Here is a 13788-nt window from a genome sequence, read left to right on the forward strand (position 1 = left end):
AGCAGCTGGTTCTGATCACAAGGGTGACCACCAATCTGACACTCAGCTAAAATAAGCATTTTTTTGCTTCCCCATCTTTTAAGTAAACATCTGCTGCCTAAAAGAGTGGGATGCACTTTATTATATTGTCTAATTACAACAGTGCCTCTTCCACCATATTCTATGTTAGAGTAAAAAATCCAAGGTTAATGTACTGGTTTGCTTTTGGGAACTTATAAATTGAGAAGGTTGTCTTTGGAAAAGCACCAAACATATAGCTTGACAAAAAATGCAGTAAGAAAAGACTGTTGTAAAATAACTTGCTATGGCCTGTGATACTTAATGACTTTAAAATATAAATTTAGATAATCAGTATCTTGAATGTTCATCTTTCCAGAGGATTAATTTTCATAAGAGTAATATATTTCATTTCCAAACATATCCATAGGGCTGATACTGATGGCACAGTTTACTAGAAAGCAGTCAGGCTTAAGAAAACCAGTAGCTGTGGTGAAAATTGAAGTAATTAATCCTAAGTTTATATAGTTTGTGTGTGGAAAACATGTTTTCTCCCAAGTTTTACTTTATTTATGGCTTGATTTTGTTGGTAGCATAGCAGTTCCTGTTCATCAGTCCTCAAGTAATTAATGGGAAAGTTGCAAATTTTGATTAGCCTACATAAAATTTATTAAATAGGTGCTGAGAAGGTTGGTAAATCTTGAAATCATAATTATTATCTAATAAGATAAATAGTTTGTGAATGGAACTGTGCATTTCAGAATCAGATGTGTAGCTTACTCAGATGTTACTACAAATGAGAGGTGAAATGAGTGTAAATCCACTGCATCCTGCAAAGGACTTTTAAAGGCAGAGGCTGCACACTGTAGTGTATGGTGGGGTGAAAACTGGAAATGATAGGGGACATTTTGGGAGTGAGGATAGATACTTTTGTATTTGAAAAAAAATTGAGACTGGTTTGTTCTTCAGTTGCAGGAGAATCTGGAGGGTATTCCAGCATTGGTAATTAAGACAGTGAATGTGAATATATGGGAATGCTTGATCTTAAATAAAAAAATGTCTTTATTTAGTCATTTGAGATCTAATAGAAACATTTTGGAATTTTTTTAAAGCATTTATCTTTGTTCTTGAGGTATTTGCCTATTGCAAGTTAATCATGGTTGAATCCTTCTGCTACTGGCAAGTTTTTACTTGTGAGGATGCCAGACAAATTGTCATGTTTTGATTCTCTGTGGGAAAATTTTTCTTAGCTGTCCTTGAAATATCAAACTAGCAAGTGCAGGGTTGATGATGCAAATACAAAACCTTTCCATGTATTAGCAGCTCACTTGTGCTTCCTTAACCTGCTCTTGGTTGACTGGGTGGTGCTGGTCAATCTCAAAGAGTAGCACCCACTTGGATTCTTCAAGTTAAGTGCTGAAGGCTTTAGACAAGGGAGAATTGCTACATGTTGAATGAGAAAATCCATCTTGTCCAAAGTACTTGGTCTGTAATTATATTCTGCTTGCTACATTTGATCACCGTGTTGGTTGTCGGGTTCCTGCCTGATCCCTGCTGTGATCAGGCTCTTGGTGTTTGGGCACCAGCAAACGGATCAGTGCCAGTGAGCCAGGCTGTGCTGCTGGTTCATCTCCTCTTCCCCCAGCCCATCCGTGCCACCCGCTGCTGCCTTTGGCTAGGGAGCACCGGGGCTGGCTCGCTGCAGGGTCAGGGGCTGGGGAAAGGGTGCTTCACAAATGGTGCCAACAGGACTGTTCAGGATTTATAGTACCCCTCAAAAATCTTATGGCAGAGATCAGCTCCTGTCTCTTGTAGCATTCTGTAGTTCACAGCACAAGCCTGTTGCTTGCTATGCTCTGATGCAGCCAGCTGGCCAAGCATTGGCTCTTCCACCCTGAAGAAAGATACGATTAGTAAAGAATGGCCAAAACAGTATTTTTACTTAACCATATGATGGATAGGACATTTATATTTTAAAAAATTCTAATAATGACCCAACCAAAACAATTTCACTAAAACCTGTCTGTCCTGTGCAGCGTCAGCCAGGCCTTACTCTTTTGTAGTGCTTGAGAGGCCTCTGGTGTGAGCATGAGCAGTGCTGACCTCCAGATGACACATTTGTTTCTGAGACATAAACTTCCTGGGATTTTTGCACATGCCATTTACTCTGTATGGAAAAAAAGCCCCAACTTTTACCTTGAATGTTGCTTGGAGATAACCAAGTGAAACAGGCAGAGCCTGCCTCTCTGGAAGGGCCAGGAGCAGTAGACCTTTTGCTACTTTTCAGTCTTCCTGTTGTTTTCCTTACAGTTTCTCATTAAAATTGAAACAAGATAGTCATAAAGTAAGCTGCCCAATAACTAGGTCAGATGAATTCATCATAAACCATTATAGGAACAATTGCATATCTGTCACAGAGCATTTTACTGATCATCTTAGCTGTTATGTACTCTCCTTTCTTCTTGGCATGAAAGACCTGGGACACCAAGTACACCTCACACAGATTTTCTGGTAGATTATTGCCATTTATTTTACTATTTTTTACTTTTTTTTCAGAGCACTTCATGAAGCTGATTTTGTCTAATTATCATTTGGCTTGATTGCATTCACAACAGTAATGAACTAGTGTTCTTTGGAGTAATGAAAATCATTGAAACTAGCATAGAGAAGAACAATTTCCTCCTTCCTGACTTGTATTTTTAATTTTAGCCTATGACATGTTGTAAAATTCATTCCTTTTCTGTTACAGAACGAAGACACAGTTCAATGTGTAAACCTTCCCCTTCTCCAGCTTCTCCAGCCTGTAATTCCAGGACATCCCTAGTACAGATGAAACCGAAATCCTGTATCAGCGGCCATAACCCTGTCAGCAGCAACTCAAAGCCATTCAAAACGCCCAAAGACAATCTACTTACCTCCAGTAGCAAACAGCACACAGTCTTTCCTTCAAAAGTATCACGGGATAAACCATGGTAAGTACCAAAGTAATAGTTACCAAAGATGCTGGTGTTCAGAGTATCTATATATATATATATCTCAATCATCAAAAAATTCCATATTCTCATTTTACCTAAGTTTGCAGTTTAAACCTCTGTATTTCTAAGGGAGGAAACTGGTATATTTTTAAATGAAGAAAAAAAGATATATATAAGAAGAGCAGGAAGGACTGGATTACTTTTTCAATGTTCCATCAAATATGTTTTTCTAAGATGCATATAGCAAGTGAGATATTGACCCAGTTTGCTATCTTTAGGGTCCATCTTCCACTACACTATCAGCCCCTAGAACTGATGCTTTTAAATAGTTTTAACAGGATAATTTTTGCAGAGTTCTTAATAATGGCTTAACTGATGTTCATGAAAACTTACTGGTTGTAGTTAATTATCCTCAATAGCAGCTGCTGTTGGAGTTCATTTTGTATTTTGATAATGTTTGGTGCCTTATAAGATGACAAGAAAATTCTGGCTGCAAAAATCACTATTTTGGGGATGTCTTGCATCATGTGCTGTGATATATGTACACATACAGGCTTTGAGACTGCTGTGCCCATCCTCCCGTGACTGTGATGATAGCAGCAGAGTTGCAAAAATATAAATGACAGCAGAACTGGGTCACTATTTTATCCCTTAAGAAACTGTTTTGTCTTCATTATCTACAGGAAAGATGCTTTGTGATTAGGCCATTAGGTTAGTGACTTGAGATCTGGATTCAGTTTCTGGTTCTGTTATGCCTTGGTCTCTTCAGCTTCAAGTCTCCAACTGTAAATTTGAAATAGTGAGACTTCCTTTTTCTTAATATTTGTCTACTTACTTTATAAAGATCCTTCTAGCATAAGAAGGTCATGATTTTAGGTGGGGTTTTTGGACACAACTGCCTTAAAACAGTAAATCATGTAATGCAAACCATTCACTCATGAGACAAAGAATAAGCTCAAATTATGTTAAAGGCATAACTTGTGCTTTGTGCCTGAAATGTGCACAAGTTAGCATGATTTCGATGACAGCAGCTTCTGCCTAGCTGTAGAATTTACCTTGCCCTGGAAAAACATGTTCTTCCTATAAATCTGGACCCACCATCTTTTTAAGCATGATGAGCATTATGGGTAATTACAGGCTAAAATTCTGAAAATAGTAAATCTGATTGGTTAGACTATACACTCACATGTTAACTAGAATAGAAGAATAGCCTCTGTCTCATCTGTGTGTAAGTACGTCATTTTACTACTTGAAACCAAATATTATTAACTGAATAGTGAATTTTTCTTCTGAATGTTGGGGTGGAATTTTATGCAAGAAAGGATTCTTTTATAAGTCTAATTAAAAGAAAATCAGGAAGGACTTCAGAGTATTAACAATATTGACTATAAACCTATTTCTCCTCCTGTTACAGACAGCGACTTATATATCCACATTTCAGGAGACTCACTGAATCTATAAACAAAATCTTCCGTTCTGGCAACCGATGTCATTCTGGCAGTCAGTAAAAGCTGGAAGGGAACAAAATAACTGAGCATTTCCACCAATCCCTTTTCCCTTTATTGGGAACATCCTAAATATTAACTGATGATTAACAAGGTAGATTTAACCATTTAAAAGGGTTGTACTGCTCTGTTGATTGTTTGGCTATGAATATGACAGTAGTTGTACTCAAGAATTATGTAATTCCTGCAGCCGTGCTGGGAGATCATACTGCAGTTTTGTTTTGTTTTGTTTTGGAGAAAAATGAGGCATATAGTAGTTAAAGATACTGTAATTACCACATAGCAAATCACAAACCATCTGAAGTGAAGATAATAAAATTCTCTTGCAAAATATAGTGTTAAGTGCCTTACATTACATGACTTGTTAAAGAATAAAATCTGTCTGCTAATCATCGCAGGTTATAGAGAGCTGACAGCTGTTACAGAAGAAAATGTTTGTTCCTATTTCATTAGAGGATTATAATATTTATTTAGAATACTAGAAAATATTCAGCAGATCTTATTTAAGGTGAAATTATTCTTAAAATGTATTAATTTTTAAGATTCTGTCTTCCATTCAGCTGCTGCACAAGCCATAGAATTTTTTGTCTTAGCTTTTAGAAAGAAATACTCAATTGAAACAGAAACATTTGTCTCAAAAATGCAAATGGGATTCATGGTGTAGCCAAGTGTGTCGAGGTTTATCATCTTCAGAAGCTTCCAGGTTTTCAGTGCTTTTGTCTGTTACATTGTAATTTCATACCAAGCATTTATTTGACCTAAGTCCTTCCAGATAGTTGTCAAATCAGCTTAATTCAGAAATTGTATCACTTCAATGATTGCTTTTCAGACCTGGAACAACCTTTTTTGGAGTTGCTTGATTCTTTTGTACCGCATCTTCTTTAAATTTTAGTTGTTACAATTCGAATTTTGGGAATGGCGTCTGCAAGAGCATAACCCAGTAGATCTATCTGTTGCTGTGCCTGCCTTCATGTAGATCTAACTTCTGTTGTTAAATTTGTTATAATTTTGGTTGAGGCATCATCTCACCGGTTGACCAAGTAGCTCTTTCTCTTATTCATGTCCTGTGTTTTTCTAAGATGTGCTCCAGAGGTTCAGGTTGCTCCACAGCTAATGCTTTAAAAATCATCATTGGAATGATCAGATAAAAGAGGTCTGGAATGGTTTCATTTTTTTAGCTGCTGTTTTAATACTTCCCTTCTTGTAGTTGGAATATAAAGTATTATTGTGAATTACATCATCCAGAAATTTCTGTCAGTTCTGATTTTTTCCCCCTGTATGTCTACCATCGTTGCTATTAATACAGCATTGCTTAGAGATAGAGCAGAACTGGAGCACCACTACACTGTGCACAAGATAAGTGCAAACCATCATTTTCTGCAACTTGCAGTCAAGAATGGTGAAAGGTATAGCAGAAGGGTAGAAACTGAGGAGAAAAAGGCAAAGAATTGGTATAAATAACAATAATAATGGACAAGTGATCATAATTAGTAAGCATAGTTCAGATGCTTACCCTTTATGAAAGGCATTCCTGCAGCCAGGAGCTCCCTTCATCATTGCTGACCTGCCCAAAGGATGCTGCTTTGCTTGCTGTGCCTCAGCACAGCTTCTGGGTGCTGCCATGGAAGGTTTAGGTACTGTGATTCTACAGGGTGTTCATTTTCACCTATCCATGATCCTAAGGCAGCATAAAATTGAGGTAAAGTGTTGAAGTAAGCTAGCATTGAGAAACCAGCTGAAGCAGATCTCCTTGGCCTTCCTCCACAAAGTTTAGCCTGCCAGAAGTTCTGAAAATGAAAATAACGAGATGGAAATTATGTGATTTTCATCAACACAGAGAAAGCAGAAAAAGGATCCCAAAGGTATACCTGTGGGCAATCCTTTACAATTTGTAATGTCACTTTTCAAAGTATTTTTTAATCATCTCTTGGCTTTTATTTCTTTGTGTTAGGAAATACAATTGCTCATACTGAGGCTGCAGAAGTGAAGATAGTCCTGATTTAAGGATATTCCTATTGCAGCATGGAAGCAAAACTCAGCAGGGTTAATTTAGACCATATAATCTAGCACTAAATCACAAACATCTTGTACATTATAGAGGCAATCCCAGCAATGTAGAATAGAGCAATGCTGTATGTTTTTGATGTTTGTGAATTTCTTTTTTCACAAATTTGGAGAGTTGAATGAGTGGCTGAGCTTTTTTAGAATGCATATAATTACAAATGACCAAAACATAAACTGAGTAAAATTATGTGATAGGAAGGAGAAATAATTTTTAAAAGCCAAGAGAAAGGAAAACAGAAGTAAACAGAAGTAAAAGGTATGAAAAGTGGTGTGACATACTACAGTATTTTTTCTTGCTTGCTGGAAGGGACCTACAGTATCATCTACTCTTACTGCCTGACAAAGCATGAGAAAACAGAAGGAAATGTTACCTTATTTGAAAAAGAGAATGAGCTATAAGCCTATATATATAAGCCTATAGTGACCATGCACTTTGTGTAGTCCTCATATTTGAGCCTTTTTTTGGTTCCCTGCTAATTCATCAACAATGGTATTGTACCACTGGTCTGCAGCACTGGAAGCCATATTCCAATACCAGTATAACCAGGGACATGTGAAAACTGTTTCCTACTTGTCATATCCCATTTTTGATATAAGCACAACAATACAATAAAACCTCATATTGCTTATTTCACTGTGACCAGTAAATATTTCTGTCAGTATTTTCCAGTGTGTTGTTTCCCTGTATTTCACTGCAGACTGAAAAGCCTGTTATTCCATGTGTAACTTTACATTCATTTGTATTAAAATGTCTCTTTGAGTTAATGAATTTCACCAAACACCCCAAACACACTGCTTTTTATAACTTTGTCTCTTCATTATTTAGTTGCCCTCAATCCTGATTGCATCAGCAAATGTTATCACCAGTAATCTCATCTTTATTTCTCAAGTCCACTGAAGGTTTTGGCCATGTCAGACTTGGTAATGATTGCTAAAAATGCCCCTAGCAAAACACCCCTAATGAATCATAAATCTCTGAAAAATTAGATTTGACTTTCATATTTTTTAACATTTGCTTTTAAATCATTCTTATTTGTGTTTTGTAATTCCTTTCAAAAACTATAGCGTTTTCATAGTTATCTTTGTCAGCTTAACTGGTAACCTCATCAAAAAGTGAAACTATATTTCTTTGCCAGAATCTGATCCTCAGCAAAACCATGTCAACTTACTGTTTATCAGATTATTTTATTTGCTTTCCCAATATTTCTTCCAAGACACTTTGGTTTGGGTTTTCAGCATGGATGCAAGTGCAGCACTCAGCTAGCTCCTCTAAGATGCCAGCATTCAATTGGAAATTAAAATGCTGAGATCCAATATTGCTCCAACTCTTTTGGAACCCTTGGCCACGTGATGCAGATTCCCTTATGTAAAAAGAAAACAAGCAATTAGTACTTTTCAACTGGCACTTTGCACTTACTGAAGAAATCAAAAAGTGTTTTTTATCTGACTGGAGAGAGTTATCCTATTTCCTTCTAAGTGCAGAAGAAATAATGAATATTCCTGATGTGCTTGCTTTGGTAGCATGCAAACTTACTGCGTTTTAGGTAGATACTGCTATTCTTTAGACTAGAGTTTCTTTTGTCAAAAAAAGTAAACTTATCTTTACTGAATAGATTTTTTCCTCACTTTTTATGTTTGTTGCATGTTGTTTTTCTAATTGTCCCTTTCAACAGCTGTCTAAAAAGTCTAAACAAGCTTATTGATCAAAAACTCTTTTTAAAATACAGTAAATAAGATTAAAAACCTGGATTTTTTTTTTTTTTCTAATAAACTTTTGAAATAAATCCTCAATTTTTTACTCAAAAAACTCTATTCGGGAAAAAAATTCTTTCTAACCATCAAATACAAATAGAAACATTTGTGTTTTATTTACTTTTTAAGACTGTAGTAGTTGGCTGCAGTCACTGGTCCTGTGGAACTTCCAGTTTGCTGTTTGGTTATAAATTCATCTTTCTTTGTTATGCTGAGACTAAACTAGAGATCCTCATTGTTGAATGTAGTAAAAGAGAGAGAGAAATTATAATCTGTAGCTTCTGAAATCATAAATAATTTACTGTAGAGTACCAGGAATCTTATAGAATGTGTATGTCCACAAGTACTGGAGTATTTTTCTTTTTTTCTACACTACAATGAAACGCATAATGAAGGTTGACCTATTGGTCTGTAACAAAGTAAAGCAAAAATATTCCCTCCCCTGGGCATTTTTCATTATCACAGTGATCCATCCATATGTGCCCTAGGATCTGAGATTCGGAGCACTGCAAAACAGAGAAACCTTGTTCATTTTTATTAACAATATTTCACCATTAAACCAGATAATGCATTTGATTTTTTCACTGAATATTAGTATTTAGGATTAGGATAGTTGTTAGAAAGTAGGCATGAAGATTTGCTCATATGTTTTTATATAGTTTATATATAGTAAAACTACTTAATTTAAAATTCTTCTGTTTTCAGAAAATGTAATTGCCATCTGTTTATAAACAAAAACAAAATAATTCCTATGCTGAGAAGTTACAATTTTTGCCTGCCGTTTAACTTAATAAATTCAGAGCAGTTTAAAAAAGGAGAGGATCAAATCCTCCCTTTCATAGCTACACGTTTGCATTCACTGAAATACTCAATACAGTTCTGATTTTGTAAGGTGCATTTTTTGCTTAATTACTGGCCAGTGCTCTACACTTTACTGCAGTTGCATCTGTATTCTGACTAACTGCTACATTTATAGTACCACAGGAGATAGAAGTTTTATATTATTTAATTCCAGCTCCAGAAGATGTCTTGGTGCCTAAATCTTCTTCATAACTGTATATGGTTATTGTTTATATCAATGTTTATACATTTTCCTATGTTAAAATACCCTTAGAATAAGGCTTATTGTCTTCAGCAGCTACAGAGAAACAGAGGTTGGTAGGAGCCCAGGAAAGTCAAGACTTGAGTTATTTTGGACCCTGCTTCAATGTTTCCAAAGTGTGTCCCATGGAGAATGCCATCTCAAAGTCATCTTTTTCTGATTGTGAAAACTCCACACCTGTAAAACATTCCTTCTGTAGAAAGGTGCAGCAAAGGTGCCATTTTTGAGACACAAGAGTGAAATTATGTGCGAGTTGTAAATGGGGGGATGTCCCTAACCATACATGCATTATGTTATATTTTTTATTTGGGTTTGTTTCAGTAGGGAGGGGTTTGTAATTTATATATTAACTGGTAGTCACAAGATATCCAGTTTTGGAGCTGCTGAGTAGATAAAAAGCTATCACTGGCCATTTCCTCATGCAGATAGAACCCAGAAATATTAAAATTCTGTTGCAGCTGTAAATCATTTGTCTCAATCTTTTTTGCTGCCAAATTAAGAAGGTAACATTTGTTAGTGTCAGAAATATGGAGTGGTGGTAGTTAAGTTAGAGTAAGTTAGTTACTGAAAATTTACTCTAAAAAGGGCCAACTGAGTTAATAATTATACTGAGAATTTTTATTTTTAAGTCCCTAAGATTTTATTAAAATACATTTAGTAATGCTCATGTCATCAAGGATTTTAATACTTTTAAAGGGGCAACTGTTAAGATTTCTGTGCTTAAAATCTCTTTTCTCCTTGTTTCCAGAACTTGTATGTCATTCAGACACATCTCAGCAAATGAATTATTTTTGTGTTTGTTTAAAAATATTAATATTATTAGCAAACTGCTTCGTTATCATGGTGAGTTTAGTACAGCATACACATATCTGGTATGTGTTTGTATTAAAGGCATGAGTCCGTATTTGTAAGGGGTATGTTTTGCTTAGTACCAAATACTGATTTTGCTTTTGAATAGTAGGGGAGTGGATCTTAAAAAAAAATACAAAGGTTCATTTTCATAATTCTCTACATTGCCAGGCTTTACAGATGCCTGGCTTTGTAAATGCTTGATTGAATAAAAACAGTCAATACTGGTACCAAGTATTTCATTTTAGTCTAGTCTTAAGATACTGTGTCACTTGCATTGAAATTTTTGTATCTATGGAAAGGGATTAAGTAACCATAAATCTTTGGTGCAGAAAATACCACATGAATATTTTTCTTTGATCTTGCAGCGTTCCTGTTCCAGTAGTCAGTCTAGAGAAAATTCCTAACCTAGTGAAGGCAGATGGTGCCAATGTAAAAATGAATTCTGCAACCACTACCACCATCACTTCCTCCTCAGCTTCTTCATCCACCATACCTGCTCCAACTTTGGTTAAATCTGGTTTGACATCCAAGTCAGTGCCACCATCACCAGAAAAGATTCTGAACGGCAAAGGAATTGTAGCTCCATCAATAGACAAGAAACACCAAAATGGCACTAAAAGCAGTAACAAGCCTTACAAAAGACTTTCAGGTAAGTGATGTTGTAATTCACTGTTTGTGACAGTCGGTTTTTCTTTGTTAATGCTCCTATAGCTCATAATGCAGCTAATAAAATGCTGGGTTTGGTTTGATTTTTTTTGCTGTGAGATGCCAGGTTGCATGTATGAAAATGAAAGCTTTCACACTTTCAGCATGTGTAAAGTATTTTCAAAGTACACATTCTGTTTAGCTTGAAATTGCTGATCAACAGGCCAAATACAAATTTTTAAGGAAGCAAATTCATTAAAAAGGAAAGGCAGAAGACTTCTTCATGCCGTTATGGGATTTGAGTCTGTTTACAACAAAGGAAAATGTGCCTTGGTTGGGTGACTTTAGATCAGTCATGATCAGGTTGAACAGGTTTAAGATATTGGTTTATCCTCCAAGTCTTGATTTTTTTAAAGACTTTTTTGTTTTGTTTTGTTTGTTTTAGATATGAGAAAATTCTTAAGGAGATATGGGAAATGCTGGAGAAGTGTTAAAAGTCATAATTTCCCTTAACCCCTCTCTGCCTGCAATTCACATGAGTGACGATGTTTCTAGCGTGAGAATCTTGATCTTTCTCAGGAAAACAGGACAGTGGAGTTGAGAAAATTGCATCAAATGGGAAATGCCCTGGATGGCCTTAGGCAGGGTAATTTTGAGGATGTAGGTCCCTGTCCAAGCCTGCCACCAAAGCACAGAATGCCACATTGTGGGAGGGCAGAGGCTCTGTTAGAAAAATTGCCATCCACTGGGAGAAAGCATTATTTTTCCATGGAGTTCCCTAGAGGTGACCCATGCCAGCTGTTGGGCAGCAAGTAGAGAATTTGCCCCTGAAAGCAGCAAGCAGATTTTTGCTCTGAATGAAAGGAAACAAAGTGTTTTGAGGATTTTTATTTTATGGGCTTTTTTTAAAGCAAAAGTAACTGACTCAAGTTTATGGCTGAAGAAGCTGTGCAGGGTCTATTCATCAGCTGGCAGTACTTTGTGACTCGGGCAGAAACTTCTTGTGTGTACTGAAAGGCTAATTTTGCTAATGGCAGCATGATCTGCATTAGATCGTCACTTTGGCACAAAGTTAGTTCACATGATTTCTGAATGTGCACTATGAACCAGTATAACTTGTACAAGATAAATGCTTTCATTTCCAGTTAATGAGTGTGTCCTATTTTTTGCCTGAATATCAGGTTTATTTTTTTCATTTTCTCAGATTTGGCAGTTAGCCTATGGTACTGCTACCTTGGCTGGATTTCAGACCAGTGTGAGGTGTTTGCTAGGGCTGTGTGGGGCATGGAATAATGCCATTGCCTGAAAGGATTCAGTACACTGATTGCTTTCTTAACTAGTTAGAGGTGGCATACAAGAAAACAGAGCCGTTGTTCATTTATAGCTTTTCACAACATAAAAAAAATGTTACAAGAGAGTCACTAAAGATTATGCTTTAACCCTTACATTTAATTTTTTAAGTAATTTCAGTTTTTAAGATCCAATATATTATTCTAATAAAAACACTCCACATTTTACAGTTAATTTAGAATATTGCTTCCTTTTAACCTATTATTTCCTGCAATGGTTTAGATACTGAATTTAGCTAATTTAGTTAATCAAAATTCCTCCTTGAGCAGTTGAAACTGTTAGTGGTTTTCCTCATGTCACCACTTACCACTGCAGGGCTGTGGGTGATACTTGTACAATTTTGTGCAAGTGCTTGCAGAACTGTGTTCATAAAGGAGAATTAGTTCTGTAGGGCCTTCCTACAGCTTGCTGGGTTTTTTTTGTGGAGGTGGCTCTGGCATTATTCTTTCTCTAAGCTCTGACTTGCTGTGTCTTCTAGGCTAGGGAACATGGTAGAAATTTCTGCACAGGACTGACTGAGTACCTGGATAGGCATGTGTTTGCTTTTATATAGTTAACAAACACATTGAACTGAGACCTTTTTTTACAGCTCCTCTATCATGATCAGATTTGTGATCTGTTCTGTCTTACTTCCATTGCCTTGAGTATTGATGCAGCAACACAATAACTTAGGGATTATGCAAATCGTAGAAGTCCTGAGAGCATTGGAGATGAATTGCCTGTAGATTGTGTGTCACTATGATGTATTCCTCTCCATTATTATACAGGACTGTGCAAAGACTGAGAAGAGGATTTTGGAAGGTCAATGAGATGATTATTTGAGATATCCCATAATTTCATTCATTTCACATGAAAAGGATGAAACTGCAGCTAAGGGATTTAGGTTTCCCTCAGTCTGCTGCCCTATAGCTGTATGAATGTCTAGTTTTGAAGCTCCCTAATAAGTTTGGCCAGTTTGCATCTGTTTCCTTCCCTTTTTAGCAACCTCTGCTGTCTCTCACACCATTTCCCTGATTGTGATTGAAGTTTGTTTTTTTCTTTGCTGAGAGCTGGTGGTTGTTTGTGTGATGAATGAACCTGCCCTCTTTTCAGGAGCACTGTCCTTGTTGAGAGAGAGGAAACAGCTTGCAGAACCACAAAAGACAGTCTGTAGCTGCCCAGCATAAGGGATCAGTGTTTCCTAGTAGCAGCTGCAAAAAAAAAAATTTTTTCCTAAATCTTTCTTGGTTCTTGTTCTCTTTGGGATGACATTAAAAAATGCAGATGTACAGCTTATGCCAAGAAAAACTGTTCTGTTGCAAACAGAAGTGTATAACAGTTCAGTTTTGGCCCTTGCTCTTCTCTTGGTGAGAATGCTCTTCACTTTGTCCACTGAGCATGGAGAAGTGGAATCCATTCCAGAAAAGCAGCTTTCTTAAGCTGTGCCTGTGCACAGGGGGCACACACACTCCACATTTCCTAACACAATAGTCAGAAGCTGCATTTTGTTATTGATAAGAAGGTGGTAAGTTTCATGTAGTGTGTTGCCCAAACAAGGCGTGTCTGT

At 36.5% G+C, this 13788-nt stretch overlaps 1 protein-coding gene across 7 annotated transcripts in view; it reads left to right on the top strand.

Annotated features, from left to right (window-relative positions):
* The window catches only part of ATXN7L1 (ataxin 7 like 1), a 112386-nt gene that overhangs the window by 77640 nt on the left and 20958 nt on the right, over positions 1–13788 (top strand). For all 7 annotated transcript variants that reach the window (XM_056514864.1, XM_056514854.1, XM_056514872.1 and 4 more), the window contains 2 exons: positions 2747–2969; positions 10613–10896. In XM_056514864.1, the coding sequence (XP_056370839.1) occupies positions 2747–2969; positions 10613–10896 (507 nt within the window). The remainder of the gene's footprint in view (positions 1–2746; positions 2970–10612; positions 10897–13788) is intronic.

Source organism: Oenanthe melanoleuca, chromosome 1A (assembly GCF_029582105.1).
Source record: "Oenanthe melanoleuca isolate GR-GAL-2019-014 chromosome 1A, OMel1.0, whole genome shotgun sequence".
NCBI lineage: Eukaryota > Metazoa > Chordata > Aves > Passeriformes > Muscicapidae > Oenanthe > Oenanthe melanoleuca.